The sequence below is a fragment of the Eptesicus fuscus genome, chromosome 16, assembly GCF_027574615.1.
Source record: "Eptesicus fuscus isolate TK198812 chromosome 16, DD_ASM_mEF_20220401, whole genome shotgun sequence".
NCBI lineage: Eukaryota > Metazoa > Chordata > Mammalia > Chiroptera > Vespertilionidae > Eptesicus > Eptesicus fuscus.
In genome coordinates this window covers 59,265,703-59,282,956 of record NC_072488.1, presented here as the reverse complement: position 1 = coordinate 59,282,956, position 17,254 = coordinate 59,265,703, and the positions used below count along the sequence as shown (strand labels likewise).

General features: G+C 43.5%; 1 protein-coding gene across 2 annotated transcripts in view; it reads left to right on the top strand.

Annotated features, from left to right (window-relative positions):
• Positions 1 to 431: 431 nt before the first annotated feature.
• The window catches only part of KANSL3 (KAT8 regulatory NSL complex subunit 3), a 41,238-nt gene continuing 24,415 nt past the window's right edge, over positions 432 to 17,254 (top strand). For both annotated transcript variants that reach the window (XM_054727843.1, XM_054727842.1), the window contains exons 1-5: positions 432 to 466; positions 1,371 to 1,635; positions 4,887 to 5,057; positions 15,135 to 15,225; positions 15,320 to 15,505. In XM_054727843.1, coding sequence (XP_054583818.1) covers positions 1,421 to 1,635; positions 4,887 to 5,057; positions 15,135 to 15,225; positions 15,320 to 15,505 — 663 coding nt within the window. In that variant the 5' untranslated portion in view covers positions 432 to 466; positions 1,371 to 1,420. The remainder of the gene's footprint in view (positions 467 to 1,370; positions 1,636 to 4,886; positions 5,058 to 15,134; positions 15,226 to 15,319; positions 15,506 to 17,254) is intronic.

Genomic DNA, 17,254 nt, shown 5'->3' with positions numbered 1-17,254 from the left:
TATGGGTGTGGGGTGGTGGGGGAAATGGTAAGATATGTACACATATAATACCTAAATAAAAAAAAGTGGGGAAAAAAAAGAGTAAAATTCCTGACGAGCACATTCAGGGGGCCTGCTCTGGCAGAGGTATGGGGTGAAGGGACTTGGGGTGCGGGCAGCAGGATTGCTGCTGCAAGAGCCAGCGTCCTCCTCGGTCCTCCGCTCCCACTGAAAACGCTGGAGGCGGATCCAGGACTGGGTGGTTACCTGCCTCAGAGATCCGCGCATTGCAGGCTCTCCGCTTCCCGCCTTTGTGGCGCAGTCATCCACTCCGGGTTTTCCCGCTCCCCGGTCCTCCCTCTCAGGCTATAATCCGTTTCCGCGTTTTGCTTGGAGCCCGGAGAGCCGAGCTTGGGGGCGGTAACGCGCACGCGCCCTGAGAGCCGCCCGGGCCTAGCGCGCGGCCCGCGGATTGCGGGTGAGGGAGGTAGGACCGCTGGGGTGGCGGGCCTTGGGGGTCGCGGCCAGGGGCTGGGCAGGCGGGGGCCCAGCGAGAGCCTCGGGGCTCCCCGGCATTCGGGGACCCGGGGCTGGATCCCGAGCCGGGGCGGCCGGTCGTGTTGGGCCACTGGGCCGGGCGGGTGCGAGGCGGCGCCTCCTGGTCGCGAACTCTCGGTGACCTTGGCCTAGTCGCTCCATCCCCTCCGAACCGGCGTCTTCATCCGTGAAGTGAGAACGATAAGCCCCGCCTACTGCACGGGGTGTTTTGGAGGTGCCGTGGCGAGACCCCAGGGACGGCCGCAGTCCCGGGCGGTTTGCGGGGACCGCCCACCCGGGTATGGACGAGTTCCTCCTGGGGTGGCGTTTCGTTACGGGCTTCGCGAAGGAGCCCTCATTTGTTCGTTTAAAAACTCCGGAGTATTAGGAAGTTGTTGCAAAACTTTTACTGAACATAGAGCAGACTTCAGAGGCCTCCTGAGGCCCGTGCTGCCCGCTGTAGTGGCGCCTTGAAGCGTAGGGGACGGTGAGGAGCGGTAAGACCCTAACTCCGCTCGGGAAGATTAACACTTGTGATTGGCGTTGTTGGCTCCAGCCCTTCTGGCTCTTAAGAAAGGGAGGCGCCGGCCAAGCAAGTCAGCGTCTGTCGGAGGGAGCTTTGCGCCCGTGCCGCCTCCGGCCTCCAGCGAACGGAGCCTGCGTGGAGCACTCGCGGTGCCCGAGCTTTCTGAGGGCGGAGTGGGACCTCAGGACCCTCCCGGTGGCGGTGAGGGTGCGCAGTGCAATGACGTCTCAAATGTGCATGATAGAAGGTCACAAAAGTCGGGAGCATGTGAGATGTTCCTGGTTGGGAGAGGTTTAGGATATTTGAATTGACACCCTTTCCGCTGCAGGTGGCCAGCATGCGGACAGCTGCTCGCTGACCGGCTGCCCCTCCACTGACATGGCCCACCGCGGTGTGGAGAGGGACTTCCAGTCTTCAGCGCGGCGCATGGGCACCTCACTGCTCTTCCAGCTTTCAGTGCACGAACGGGAGCTGGATCTGGTTTTTCTGGATCATAGCTATGCCAAGCCCTGGAGTGCCCACCCAGATGCCAGTAGTGCCCGGCCCACCCGCATGCTCTTTGTTACTCCCCGGAGGCAGCATGAAAGTACCATGTGAGTTGGGGCTCCTCTCCTAAGGGCTGCGGTTGCCCTCCCTGGGCCGTGGTCAGATGGATTAAAGAGGACTTTACTGTGGGGATTGTGGGGGTTCGGATGTTTAATTCGGGCATCTCTGGTAAGCAGTTCGAGGATATCAGGCCTGAATGGACATCAGCATTCAAGACATCTGACAGGAAAGCAGGATGTTCCAAAGAAAGTAAACAGCCTATTCCATTTAGGTGATAGGACGTATGGAAAGAGGAAATGGAAGAGGATTATTTAACTGATGAAGAATAAGACTGACTGAAGGGTAGTTGACTTAGAAACTGCCACACAGGATTAGACTCATTCCTTTAGTCCAGTGTGCTGGCTTGCCCAAACACTGGCAACAATAAACTTTTCCTGGTTTCACCCAAGAAGTTTGGTAGGAGTATATTCCCAAGACCTTGCTTTCTCCCATAGCTGTTTCAGAACTGTCACCCATGGGTGATCTAAACCTTTCTTAGGTCTGGTTGTATTTTCAGCCAGACTAATTACAGGATAAGGAATTTTTAAAAATATATTTTTATTTATTTCAGAGAGGAAGGGAAAGGGAGAGAGATAGGAATATCAGTGATGAGAGAGAATTATTGATCAGTTGTCTCCTGCATGCCCCCTACTGGGGATGTTCCCCTGACCAGAATCGAACCCAGGACCTATCAGTCCGAAGGCCAATGCTCTATCCACTGAGCCAGTCCAGCTAGGGCAGAAATTTTTTTCATAAATTTAGTATGTAATAGATGATATAGTTACATTTGGCTTAAATAAACCTATTTAGCAATTCTTTGGAGCTTTAAGGTGTTCTAATTATATTTTAAGATTTGTTGATATATTTTGATGACCAAATCACACCCTTAGTAATCTTATAAATTGTTTTGGGGAGGAGCTTTTGTTTCTTTTTAATTTTATTTATTGATTTTGGGGGGAGGGGAGGGAGAGAGAAACATTGATTCCTCTTATTGCATTCATTGGTTGATTTTTGTGTGCCCCTGACCAAACCAGCAACCTTGGCATGTTAGGACAATGCTGTAACCACCTGAGCTGCCCGGCAGCCAGGGCTTTGTTTGTTTGTTTTAATCTGATCTAATGTCTCATCTTTCCTCTAGCACAGGTTTTAGGTTTGTTGGGGAGTAGAGATCTTATATTTTGCTTCCTTAGATCCCCCATTGAGCCTTAATGAGCTAGAGTTACTATGATATGTGTTTTAAACACATACAGAATAGTGGTTTTTGTTTCATTTCCTAAGGATGGCAGCATTGTGTTGGCTTTTTTTGTTGTACAGAGCACAGGATCTCTGACTTTAGGGAATTATTCAGCATAATCTTGATGCCTCTGGCTTGGGGCATAACTCAGGAGCTCCTTTATGTAGAACTTGAAATTTTTTCCTGTTTTCTAGTTATGTAATAGCTTCTTGCTAACATTGAAACTCCTGTGTTTGTATCTTGTATTTTTTAAAAGTGAGGCTCTGTGGACTTGGCTATTTCAATCCTTAGAAAATTATTTCCTCTTATAAACCGTCTCCATATATATAGCCCTTGAAAGTGAGAGTTTGGCATGTTCTGTGAACTCATTTTAGGCTATTGTGTCTGGAGTATAGTTGCAATGGGGATGTAAGTGGGAGCTAGGGGAGAAGTTGGATTTATATTTTTAAAAGGTCACTTTGAATTTTTGTTGAATTTTTGCTAGGAGGCCATTGCAATAGAGGGGGCCAGAGGTCATGATAACTTGGATAGGGGCAGCAATAGTACAGATGGAGAAAAATGGATGGCTTTGAGATTTATTTTGTAGGTAGAGTCAACAGGACCTGCTGTGCTGCATTGGAAAGGGACCAGGGTTAAGGCCTAAGGTGATATTAGGATGACTTTTAGATTTCTGGCTTGAGCAGCTGGGTGGTGCCCTGAGTTGGGGAAAGCTCAGGGAGGATATGTTGAAATGATGAAATCAAGAGTTCTTTATGAGGCACACAGGTCTAATTGCCTGGTCCAGAGAAGATAATCAGCTCTTTCACTCACCACCCAATCTAGCTGCACATGATTTCTCTTCATTTCAGAATGGTGTAATTATCCCAGCCATTGGGAATGGATGCAGTAAAATCATGGACGTCAGAAAGTTAAAGTGATGTTTGGTAGACAATCATAGGCCAGTTTGATTGGCATAGTATTTAGGGTGACAGTTGGTGCAGTGAAGGACCCTTATGGTACTAGGATTTCATTAACATTTTAAAATATGAAAGGTTCTTCAGTCCGGCCTGCGTGGCTGAGTGGTTTAGTATTGACTTATGAACCAGGAGGTCACGGTTTGATTCCTGGTCAGGGCACATGCCTGGGTTGTGGGTTCCATCCCTGGTGTGGGGCTTGCAGGAGGCAGCCGATCAATGATTTTCATCATTGATGTTTCTGTCTCTCTCTTCCTCTCCCTTCCTCTCTGAAATCAATAAAAAGAAAAAAAAGAGGACACTTTAATAAAGTACAAGAAAACTGAAAAGAGTATCTTAATATATATATATATATAAATATAAAAAATAAAATATGAAAGATTCTTTAGATGTCCATTTCTATTAGTTTCTGTTCTAGGCCCTTTTCACAGTGAGTTAAATCGCTGAGGTGTCTACATTCCAAGTGATCTTAGACCATCATGGGCTTTTACAGCATATAGTTACTACCAGTTGACTTGCTAGTGAAGGGGAAGTTTGTATGAATAGTTAAAACTCAGATCAGTACTGTCCAACAGAACTTTCTGCAGTGATAGAAATGCTCAATACCTGTGCATCTGATATGGTAGCCACCAGTCACATATGTCTGTTGCACACTTGAAATGTGGTTAGTCTGACTGAGAAACTGAATTTTTAATGCTGTGTAATTTTTCTTACTTTAAATAGTTTCATGTGGCCTATAGTTGTTGTATTGGAAAGCACATATGGGCATTCAACTATTTGCTTATGGAATATGTTTGTCTTTTTTAAAAAATAACTATTCGTTATTTTTTGCATATAGTCATTTAAAAACGATTTAATGTCCCCTAGCACATCAGAGTGTGTCAGAGGGCAGAGACTTGACAAGTGTGGGAAAGATGACTTTGAACCATAATTTTCTTGTGGATATAATGTGCTTGTGCATATTTTAAAGCTGATTATATTAAAGAGACATTTTTGGCAACCAGATGATTGTTAAACATCTGTGTTGTATACAGTACATGTGGCCTGGTCCAATCTTCTCACCTGTTTACAGCGAGTCAGACGTCCCAATAGATGTGGAGACAGTCACATCAACCCCCATGCCACTCTACGACAATCAGAAGGCACGCAGCGTGATGAACGAGTGTGAAAGGCATGTCATCTTCGCCAGGACTGATGCAGACGCCCCTCCCCCACCAGAGGACTGGGAGGAGCATGTCAACAGGTAGGCTACTCTGCAGGAAGACTGGTCACTACAGGGTTGATGCTCACTGCCCTGTAAATGTTTTGTACCGTCATCTGCATTGAAACACATTTATTAGGCACTTATTTCATTTGCAGCCACACACATGTTCTTCTAACTCTGCTTTGTAAGTCTCAGCTCACTGTGTGCAGTGAGCTCCTTGAGAGGAGGGTTTGCATCCCAGCCGTCTTTGCATCCCTGACACCTAGGACACTGCCTGGCACATAGTAGGCATATGATAAATGTTTATCAAATAAATAAATGAATTAAATTTGATAGTTATAACTAACTCTGTAGCTTATGTAGTATAAGATTTGATATGAGAGTTTCCCAGACTCCAAAAAAACAACCCCCCAAAACATTAAATAAATGTATATTTGTAAGATACTATCTTATAAGGTCTGTAGCTAGGTCATGAAAATGTTTTGGAATCACATGAAAAGCTAACAGATGTTTGATTTGAGTGGCTGTTAAATACATATTTGCAGTCTGTGATTTTGAGGGAATACTTCAGTCCATTTTCATGAATTGCCCATCTTACTACCATGGTTCCTACTGACCCAGGGACTCCACACTCCTCTCCAGGTCATTTGTCATTGTTCTTTTGGCAAATATTTATCTTTTGCTTATTGCATAACAACCTTATGAAGATAAAATTTACATACCATATAACTCACCTATTTAATGTGTACATTTTAGTATATTCATCACCACAATCAATTTGATGAACATTTTCAGCACCCCAAAAAGAAACTTCATATCCATTAAAGTCACTTCCCATTTCCTCCCAACCCCTTCAATCTCTGGCAACCACTAATTTCCTTTCTGTCTAAGTTTGCCTATTCTGAACATTTTATATAAACGGAATCATACAATATGTGGCTTTTGTGTCTGGCTTCTCTCAGGAGGTTTTTCAGGTTCAAGTGTATTGTAGCATGAGTCAGTACTTCATTCCTTTTTATAGCCAACTGATATTTCATTGTACCACGTTTTGTTTATCCATTCATCTGTTGGTGGATATTTGGGTTGCTAACACTTTCTGGCTGTTATGAATATGCTGCTTTGAATATTCATGTACTTGCTTTTGTGTGGCCCTATGTTTTCAGTTCTCTTGAATATTTACCTAGAAGTGGAATGGCTGGGTCATATGATAACTTCATATTTAAGTTTTGGGGGCTTTCTAAACTGATTTTCAAAGGGACTACACAATTTCACATTCCCACCAGCAGTGTAAGAGAGTTCTAATTTCTCTACATCTTTGCCAACATTTATTATCTGGTTTTTTTACTATGACTGTTCTAGAGGTTGTGAAGTGACAGCCAGTGTGGTTTTAATTTGCATTTCCCTGGTGGCTCTCTGTCTATCTGCCATATGTAAGGGAATATTAAAATGCTTACACAGGAGTTGGTAGCTGGTACCCTTGCCATAATGTTGGAGAGATCTTATTTTATAATCATGGAAGAGAAAAAGGACACTGTAGGAAAAAGGATAGGAAGTTTGAGGCAATTGTAATGATTTATGAGTCTGGTCTGAAGTCGGGAATGAGGTTGAGCAGGTGTGCCCTGTGATCAAGGAGGGAGCTCTTAAAGGAGGAGCAGCTCTGCACTTTGAAGAGCTTGTGAATAAGTTGTTTAGGATCTTGAATTGGAATGAACGTTGTGCCCTAAGAAGGGGAAAATGCTCTCCAAAGCTTCAGATACAGAGGAAAACTCTGCTGTGAGTGAAGATCAACTGCTGGAATATTCCCAGAGTCAGTGAATTCAGCAAAATGGTTATCATTGTTGTTACAGTTAATAATAAAAAATAGTGACAGTGGTAGTAACAAAAAACAAAACAAAACACCTATCATTTGTCAAGTGCTTTCTGGGTGCCAGGCATTGTGCCAAGCGCTTCATGCCCATGATCTCTTACTCCTCACAGCAACTCTTCAAGGTATAGCCCTTCTTCGTCTCTATTTTACAGGATGGAGAAACTGAGCTCAGGATGGTTAAAAAATCTTAGTTAGGAAGTGATGGAGCAGGAATTTATTCAGAGCAGACAGTACATCTCCAGAGCCCAGTGTTCTCAACTATTCTACCTGCTTCTTAAGGGCAGTCAGTAGCTGAACAAGGCGACCCCTCATGGTTAGGTATCCCTCTGTGGTGTCCTCTGTGTGCAGTTTCAGAAACTGCATGGGAGAACTGCATGAAGTTTTTTTATCAATTCACCATGGACATGATTGAGAGATTTGGGGGGACTTTTTATACTTACCAAAATCATCAGACACTTAGTAACACATATGAATACTGGTTTCTTAATTTACAAGGACAGCTATATCTATAAGGCAGATGAGACACTGGAGTGGCCTGGCCAGAGCATCGATTCCCAGTGGGAGAGTCTGGGAAGCCCTTCTATTCCAGAGTGGATGGCAAGTACAGAGTCTGCCCTGGAGGCTTCCTCTTTCAACAAGGTAGCTGGATGCACCCATCTTTCCTCAAGGCAAGAAGGGCTCCCGATTAGGCCAGGGCACACCTTCACCTGCCCTGCAGAAAAACACTGACAGATTCTTATCTTTGGCTTGTCTTTCTCCATGGGGACCTCCATCCTTCTGTTATGACATTACCATAGATTGATATGGTTAATTAGCGCTCAGTTTATCTCAGATTATTTGTTTTTTTAGTGTCTGATGAAATTTTGGAGGCGTCCTTCTCATTAGCAACAGGCTTACAAACCATCTCTTCAGGTAGGTCACTTTTGCACATAGCTAATTTTATTATTTGATGATACTTGCTTCACTTGCAGAGGTCACCGAACTCTGACCTTGTTCCCGAACTCTGACCTTGTTCCCGAACTCTGGATCTGTAACCTGTTTGGAGCTTGCAGTTAGGTCCCTCTATTCTGATTATAATCAACTTGTTGCCACTCTTTCCCTTGACTTGATTGTTAAATTGCTGATTCTTTTCTTCTTGTATAAAATAATGTAAAATTATAGTTTCCCATATCAAAAATTCATGGTCTATAGGACCAGAAATTTATTTTTCCTCAGAGATCTTTCAGTGGTGTCAGAAACTTAATTTTCTTTGTTAGTGCCCCAGGTTCCCCTCTTGAATTATTTCAGTAGTAACTGCCTTCAGATAACTTTCTGTGTATAGAAATTGAAGCTCCCCAACTGACTCTGGCTTTCTGCTGTAGTAATGCCTGATATTTTGTGAAACAGTTTAAAAATCTTCTCTGACTGATTAAATTGTCTAGATGAGGGTGAGCAAGCCAGTGCCCAGGAACCACCTAGAGCCCAGTGATTGTTGTTACACAGCTCTTGAACTAAGAATAGTTTTCACATTTTTAAGTGGTTAAAAAAAATCAAAAGAAGACACATGAGCCTAAGCTGGTTTGCCTCAGGATAGAGTGCCAGCCTGCGGACTGAAGGGTCCCAGGTTTGATTCCTGTCAAGGGCACATGCCTGGGTTGCAGGCTCGATCCCCAGTAGGGGGCGTGCAGGAGGCAGCCAATCAATGATTGTCTCTCATCATTGATGTTTCTGTCTCTCTCTCCCTTTCCCTTCCTTTCTAAAATCAATTAAAAAAAATATATTTTTAAAAAGACACATGCTATTCAAATGTCAGTGTCCATAAGCAGCTTTATTGGACCCCAGTCATGCCCACTTTTAGGTATTGTTCATGGCTGCTTTTGCATTACGACTGCAGAATTGAATAGTTGTGACAGACCATATGGCTCACAAAAGCAAATATGTACTATCCAGTCCATTATAGGAAAAGTTTGCTGACCTCCTGTGTCTGCATGCCAAAGTTGTGTGACTTGAAGAACTTTGAAAACGATTTACATTTTGTTGGGGTAGTAATGTCCTGAAGAAGTTGGACCAGCTTTTTCCCCAAAAAATGTTTCTTAAATGTCGAGTTTAATTAGATGCACAGCTTTTAAAAGACATTCAATAAAATACTCGATACATGATATGTCTCAGCATTGCTCAAATGGATTTTAGGACATTTCCAATACTTCAGTAAAAGAGTCTAGTGTCCTAAAGCAGGTTGTCTTATCTTAGAAATCAAAACTTCTCTTAATTCAGCCAAAAGAAAACCATTCTCCTTTTCTAAATTTGCTCTAATCAATGTTTGAAATTTTGAGTCCAAGATCTTTGTGTTGTTTATTTTCCCTCTCTCCTTCCCCTTCATTCTTTTCTTCCTTTCTCCTGGTGTTTAAGAAAAAAATTTTATCATCTGAAAAAGTAAGTGTGACATTCTGTCTCTCTGGATGTTCTTTGTCTCTCTGTTTGACTTCTGGTTTAAAATAAAAAGTCCTGTAGACATTTTAATATTGAATTCATCTCCCTTGAAAAATAAGTATCAGAGAAAGAATAATTACCTTTGAAAATTGGTCTAGGACCAATGTGACTTTTTGGCTGCTTTGGATAAGATGATCCAGAGGTCACGTCATTCAGGATCAGAGCATGGGGACCATGAGATTATCTGATCTCATCTAAGAAATGGAGAGTAGGCGTTTCTGCACTTGTGAAAATGGAATAGGTTTAGGTGGAGGGACTGGTTGACTCACTGTAGTTCCCATCAGCTATTTGACTGTTTAAACTTGTATTTAAAATTCTGTCTCCTGTTTTTAAATTTTTCCTTAATTATATCTTTTGCATGCTCTTTATCTTAATCTTAGGTTAGATCTTTTTTTTCCTGCCCACTAAATTTTCCAGCCTTCCACAAAGTTGACAAAATATAGAGAACATATTTCAGTTCTTGGAGTCACTTTTTGTATATCCAGCAATAATCCTAAGAACTTTTTCAGGGATTTTAGACTCCCAACATTGTGGTTTTTAAATTTAATTGTAGCTGTCATTGATGTAACTTCAATGTAGGAGTAACTTCTAAATAGCTTTCTCACCCCCTTCCCATTTTGTTCACATCATTTTCCTTGCTGTCATCATTTTGGGTTTCAGAATAAATATAGAGTAAAACAAACAAATAGAGAAAGCATCCTGTTATATAATAACAGGATAATTTTGGAAATGTTACTGGTGCCTTATAAATTATGCCTCATTCACTGTCCTTGCAACATGATCAGTAGACTTTGAGAAAGCTTAAGAGATTGTTGAACCTGAAGAAACTGTTGTTGTCTAACCTATAAATGAACAGTATTGCTGGGGATAAGGCTGAAGTTTAATAATGCTTCCATGATGTTGCAAGTTCTTTACACGTATTTTCACAGAACTAGAAATTTGAAAATTTTATAGCCTTTGGTCTTTCATTTCCATCTCAAGAAATTTATCCTTCAGAGATACTCACACAGCCATATAAAGTTGGAGATAGATGTGTGTGTTGGGGGAAAGGAGGGGTGGGCACTGCACCTGTCCATAAGAGCAGTTAAAAGGACACAACCTAAATGCCCACCAGTAGGACAAAACCAGCCAGTAAAAACAAAGAGGTGTGTTAATATGGAAATAGATCCACGTATCTCCAGAGAGTTTTTCAAACTGCTTGTGAACATCCTGTCTCCTCCCCCTGCCACCAGATCCCCGAGCCCACTCGAGACTCACTGTACATGAGAGAGATACTGCTAATAATGTGAACCAGCCGTTCCCATAAGCCTTCCTGGATTCAGGGTGTGCTGAGTCCCAACACTTAAATTGAAGCTTCCACTCCCCTCCTCCCACGTCTAAAATCTCTGATATAAAACTACAACCAAACCTGACTGGATCCTGATGAAGTAGCAGAAATAAACCAAGAGAACTAGTGGAAAATAAGAAAAAGGACAATTCTCAGGAACCCAAGACTGCTTCTGGTCCCCACAAGAGTGTTACAAAGTGGGGAGGTTTGGAGGTTGAGAAGGGATTTATTGGAGTAAGGAAAGCTTTTGAAGAATTCTGTGATCATGGACTTGAGCTGCTTTCCTTCAACTTTTGCTTCCATCTGTAATCATAGCTCATCTGAGTTTTTATTGCGAGAGGAACCTTAGAGATCCATGTTTATTTTACAGTCAAGGAAACTGATGCACACATCTTGCTCTACACTGCAGAGCTGGTTAGAGTTGCGGCTCTGAGTTAGTGTTCTCCTGGACTGTGTAACTGGTCAGTTGTAAAACATAGGTGAGATTTTATTTTGCAGAAGGAAAAGAAGTTGAACCATATTTTCCTCCTTTGTAGAGGGTATTTACTCTTTCCAAGGACAGTGAGATAGTTGTACAAAGTGAATTACAAAGGACAATTTGTCCTCCCCCTTCATGGTGACTTGGCCATGTTATTGGTATTCTTAAAGAGGTGATCTATAGAAAATAAGGTACCTTCATGGTGGGTTGTGATGGGAAGGATGCTGGTCTGCTGTAAAGTAAGAAGTGTTTGGAATTGTTTGACCACCCTGGTATGGTGAAAGGCTCAAGTTAGTTTCACCTAACTCATGTTTCAGTGTCTTCTGCTGCTCAGTTGCCAGGGGCTTAGTGTGGTGAGGAGTATAAAGGTTTGATTTTGTGCTCAGCTGTTATCAGGGTGTAGAATGTCTATACACACAATTTATCCATGTATTTAGCAGATGTCAAGTCCCTGCTATGGGTCAGATACTGTTTTATGTGCTGGGGATCTAGCAAAAAAAGTCCCTGCCATCTTGGCCTCTACATTCAGCAGAGGGAGATGGACTAAAGAAATAAACAAAACGGATAGAATGTGAGATGATGATATGGCTGGAAGGAGGATAGGGAATCGGTATTGGCGGTTTTATAAGTAGGGATTAGTCAGGAAAGCAACAGTGGAGGTTGACATCTGAGCAATGACATGAAGGAGGTAGAAAGAGAGCCATTGTTCCAGGGAGGGAATGGACAACTGGGGCCCAGCTGTGATGTGGGAGCATGCAGAATTGGGTTTGGGAGGGCAGTGTGGTGAAGCCACAGAAGTCAGGGGCAGTCATGTATGATGATGTGGCTTATTCCTGCTACTTCATCAGAATCCAGTCGGGTTTTGTTGTAGTTTGATATTCAGAGATTTGGGACTTGGGAGGCAGGGAGTAGGGTCCATACAGCCTATGGCAATGACTTTGGCTTTTAATAGGTTGCTATGTGGCCACCAAAGGGCTTTGAGCAGAGTGACATGATCTGATTTTTGTTTTGTTTTTTTAATATATTTTATTGATTTTTTTTTACAAAGAGGAAGGGAGAAGGATAGAGAGTTAGAAACATCGATGAGAGAGAAACATCAATCAGCTGCCTCCTGCACACCCCCTACTGGGAATGTGCCTGCAACCAAGGTACATGCCCTTAACTGGAATCGAACCTGGGACCCTTCAGTCCGCAGGCTGACACTCTATTCACTGAACCAAACCGGTCAGGGCTGACTTAGATTTTTTGATTGATTTCTTTCCAAAATTACTTTCCAAAGGTTGTACTAACTTATATTTCCATCAGCGAAGTAAGGAGACACCTATCTTCTTACACTCCCACAACACAGAGTAGTATTAAACTTGTTAATTTTTACCCATTTGATAGCTGAAAAATAATATTTTATTATTTTAACTAGAGGCCCGGTGCATGAAATTCGTGCACGGGGTGAGGTGGGGGGCGGTCACTCAGCCCAGCCTGCACCCTCTCCAATCTGGGACCCCTTGATGGATGTCTGACTGCCCGTTTAGGCCTGATCCCACCGGGATTCACAATCCGGGACTGCTGGCTCCTAACCGCTCGCCTGCCTGCCTGCCTGCCTGATTGACCCTAACCGTTTTTGCCTGCCAGCCTGATCACCCCCTAACCACTCCCCTGCCAGCCTGATCGATGCCTAACTGCTCCTTTGCAGGCCTGGTCCCCCACAACTGTCCTGCCCTGCAGGCCTGGTCATCCCTAACTGCCCTCCCCTGCCTGCCTGGTCACCCCTAACTGCTCTCCCCTGCTGGCCTGGTTACCCCCAACTACCCTCCCCTGCAGGCCTGGTTGCCCCCAAATGCCCTCCCTTGCAGGCCTGGTGCCCCCAAACTGCCCTCCCCTGCAGGCCTGGTGCCCCCCCAAATGCCCTCCCCTGCAGGCCTGATTGCCCCAACAGCCCTCCCTGCCGGCCATCTTGTGGCAGCCATCTTGTGTCCACATGGGGGCAGCCATCTTTGTGTTGGAGTGATGGTCAATTTACATATTACTCTTTTATTAGATAGGATTTGCATATTTGATTTTGAACAGGGTTGACTATACTTTTTTGTGAACTGCCTTTTCATGTTCTTTATCCATTGTTTTGAGTATGTTGTCTTTTTCTTAATTTTCTAGTGGCTTTTTCTACTTTAATGAAATAGCAGGTGTTTTGACTTTGTTTATGATACGTCACTTTTCTCCTTTACAGAAGTTTGAAATACTTACGTAGTTATATTTCTCTTTCTCCCTTTTGTAGCTTTTAGGTTTTAGGTCATACTTAAGGCCTTACGTATTTTAAGATAGATGATTGATAGATAGATATCACTATTTCTTCTAGTACTTTGGTAACTTTATTTTTTTATATTTAACTTTTTATTCCACTTGAAATTTATTTTTGTACGAGTCCCGGGTGCCTTTTTATTTTATTTTTATATATATATATATATATGTATATATATATATATATATATATACATATATATATATATATATATATATTATTGATTTTTTACAGAGAGGAAGAGAGAGGGATAGAGAATTAGAAACATCGATGAGAGAGAAACATCGATCAGCTGCCTCTTGCACACCCCCTACTGGGGATGTGCCCGCAACCAAGGTACATGCCCTTGACCGGAATCGAACCTGGGACCCTTGAGTCCACAGGCCAATGCTCTATCCACTGAGCCAAACCGGTTTCGGCCCGGGTGCCTTTTTAAAAAATGTATTTTTATTTATTTCAGAGAGGAAGGGAGAAGGAGAGATAGATAGAAACATCAATGATGAGGGAGAATCATCAATCAGCTGCCTCCTGCATGCCCCTTACTGGGGATCAAATCTACCACTCCGGCATGTGCCCTGACCAGGAATCTAACTGTGACCTCCTGGTTCGTAGGTGGACTCTCAATTATGAACCACACCAACCGGGCAGCATTTCTTTTTCCAGGTGGTTACTGCTTGTTTCAGCCCTGCTTCCTTTATCCCCACTGGTTTGAACTGCTACCTTGGTTTCATTCCAGGTTCTCTTTTGAATCTGGGACCTACTTTAAAACATTTTTTTAAGGTAATCTTACCACCAGTTTAATTTATAGCTGGGAGATTTGGTAAACAAATATTGGGTATCTTCTATTACCTTTCTCTCAATGTCTTTAGGAAGATTATTGACCAGAGTTGGGGTCTCAGAGTAATAAAGATTGACATGAGTGGGATGGAGGGGGACTTTAATAAGCTCCATTTCACTGTGCAGGGTATAACAAGTGGGTACAGGGCAGTAGGATGGGTTTCTAATTGCAGGGTTTCTAAGTGTGCCAGCTGAGTTGGAGGGGGGCACATCCCGCCATCCACAGCAGGGTAGAAGTGTGCCTGTGTCTGTGCTGAGATGACACAGTGTTAACTCACATGGAACAGGCATTCAGAACTAAATTTGTTAACTGAGTGATTACGGAAATAAAAAAAAATTCATGGTGAAAAAGGGAGAGAAGTGGGAGAATAGCCACTTCACTTGTTATATTTCTGTTCCTGAAGCTAATTTAAATAGGCCTGTTAGTGTAGTTTGAGGTTCTAGTACACTAAAATGCTTGCTCATCTTGTCTTCCTCTTTGTGTGAAAGATTAGCCTTGTGAAATTCAAATATGTTTGTGCAATGGAGCCATGCTTTTATTTACTCATGGATTATTTTAGCCACTAGGTAAATAATTAGCTTGGCTGGCACTAGAAAGACTTCATTGTGACTGATTTTGACTTGTAGTGTATATATCAATACAAGTGTATGCTGAGGTGGCTTGTTGGCAGGACTGGGACCAGAATCTCGGTCTTGTGCTTTAGCTCCATGGTCTTAGACTAAGCTACTTCAAGGTATGCTGTTCCACAGTGGGAACAAAAGACATGTCATAATCCTTGTGCAGTGTACATGTATGAGGAGTGCTCCCAGGGCTTGACTTTAATTCCTCGGAGTTTTCCCTACAGAACGGGCTGGACAATGGCCCAGAACAAGCTATTCAACAAGATCCTCAAAGCGCTGCAGTCTGACCGGCTTGCCCGCTTGGCCAACGAAGGGGTGAGACTCCAGAAAGCTGCCCACGGTGTGTGCCCCCCACCCCATTGCTGACAAGGTGGACCTCATGTTTTATCGCTCCATGTCCATCTTTCAGGCTTGCAATGAGCCAGTGCTACGTCGAGTTGCGGTGGACAAGTGTGCAAGGAGAGTGCGGCAGGCTCTGGCAAGTGTAAGCTGGGACACCAAGCTGATCCAGTGGCTGCATACCACCCTGGTGGAGACTTTGAGTCTGCCCATGCTGGCGGCCTACCTGGATGCCTTGCAGACACTAAAAGGGAAGGTAAGGCTGTGATTGGTATCTGTCTTGTGCTGGGGTAGCCAGCCTCTGCTGTGGGTTCAGGAAGTGGGGCTTAGCAAGGTCATTGCTTGGTCAGCCAGGAGGGCATGACTGAATGGCAGGTTTGCTATTAAAATAGGAGACATGGTATCACTTCACATTTTTGTCTGGTGTAAACGTCTTCAGCCCTGCTGGCTCCAGGATGAGGTGTGGGCTTGGAAACCAGAATACACTTGTAGCCTCTCCAGCCTTGCAGCTTGTGGTTTGAGTCACCTCTGAGGTGAGGTGAGAGGAGAATTGAATTATCATGCAGAAGATGAAGGGTTTACCAGGCAGGGGTGTTGAGAAGGGGCCAGAAGCAGACCTGTGAACTTAAGAGTGCAGGGATGGGGGAGGGGGAGGTGTCCAGAGCAGGGAGGGAGATTCATGCCTCAGTCTCTCCTCATCGGGTGAGCCTTCAGTAGCAACACTTTGATTTTAATAATTCTCTATAAAACATCTATATTTTTCTGCTTTCTCACTGAGACAGTATTGCACAAAGTTAAACTGGTTTGTTTTCATGATTCCAGTTTGTTGTGATTTCAGTTACTGCCTGGGCTGTGTTCAGTGTGGTAGATTATGGGTTTTGGGGCAGATAGCCTGGCTCATCTCATCTCAATCACTAGTCAACTGTGTAATCTCGGATGTGTCTCACTTTCCTCATCTCTAATACATGGCTAGTAATAATACCTATCTAGTTTTTTTGTGAAAATTAAATTAGTTGAGCCAGATAAAATGCTTGGCACAAAATTTGGCCAAGTAAGCCCACAACAACTGTTAACGGTTGTATAAGTTTATAGGCTCTTGAAATTTATAGAGCATTTTGCTCTGATACAAAATGGCCCTAGACAACTTGGTTAATTCAGTTCTTGACTTTTTTTTTTTTGCCTTAAGTTTTTCTTTCTTCTCCTTTGTGAGAAGCTGCCCATTTTGTTGGTATAATTTGCCTGGCCAGCAGCTTCCCCAGCCCTACCCCCAAATTTTCAGACTCATTGTTTCCTGCCTGTTTTTCAGTAGAAGGATGCTGAGTTTGTTTGAAAACAAAAGTAGACTGATTTAGTACAGAAATAAAATTCAGGACTAGATACAATAATGATATTCATGGTAGGAAATTTGATATTAGTTTATTTATTCAACAAATAATTTATTTTGTGCCTATAATGTGTCAGGCATTGGGGTGGGCAAAGCAGAAATACCCCCTACTCTGATAGAACCTATTTTCTAGTGGAGAAAGAGACAAATGAAAAGGTAGCCCCAGACGTCTCCTTTGCTGCTGCTCCGCAAGTAGAATCCTGGGCCCAGGAGGTGAATGGTGGGTGGCGGGTGGGCCCATGATAAGACCCGGCAGAGAATGGCAGCCTGAGAGTATTTCAAGCATTTTCAATGTTCTCCACAGTCTCTACCCATGTAAGAGTGCAGCACTGGTACCTGTGCTCTCAGATGAGTGCTGGTAGTGCCAAGTCCCGTTTTCCAGTGACTCTGCCGTCCTCTGTGTGGCAGTGTGACTGCAGTGTAATTCCCCTTGTAAGGAAGTTTGCGTTGCTTCCTTATTTAAGTTACCATCTGAACATTCCCAAGTGAACGGGGTGGTGTTCAGGTTTTATGAGCGTTAGACTTTGGGGAGACCCCACAGGTGTGCACAGTTGCAGCCAGGTCACTGTGCAGGTTAGCAGGAAGGGCAGAGGACATGCTAGTACCCATCAGCCCGGTTTG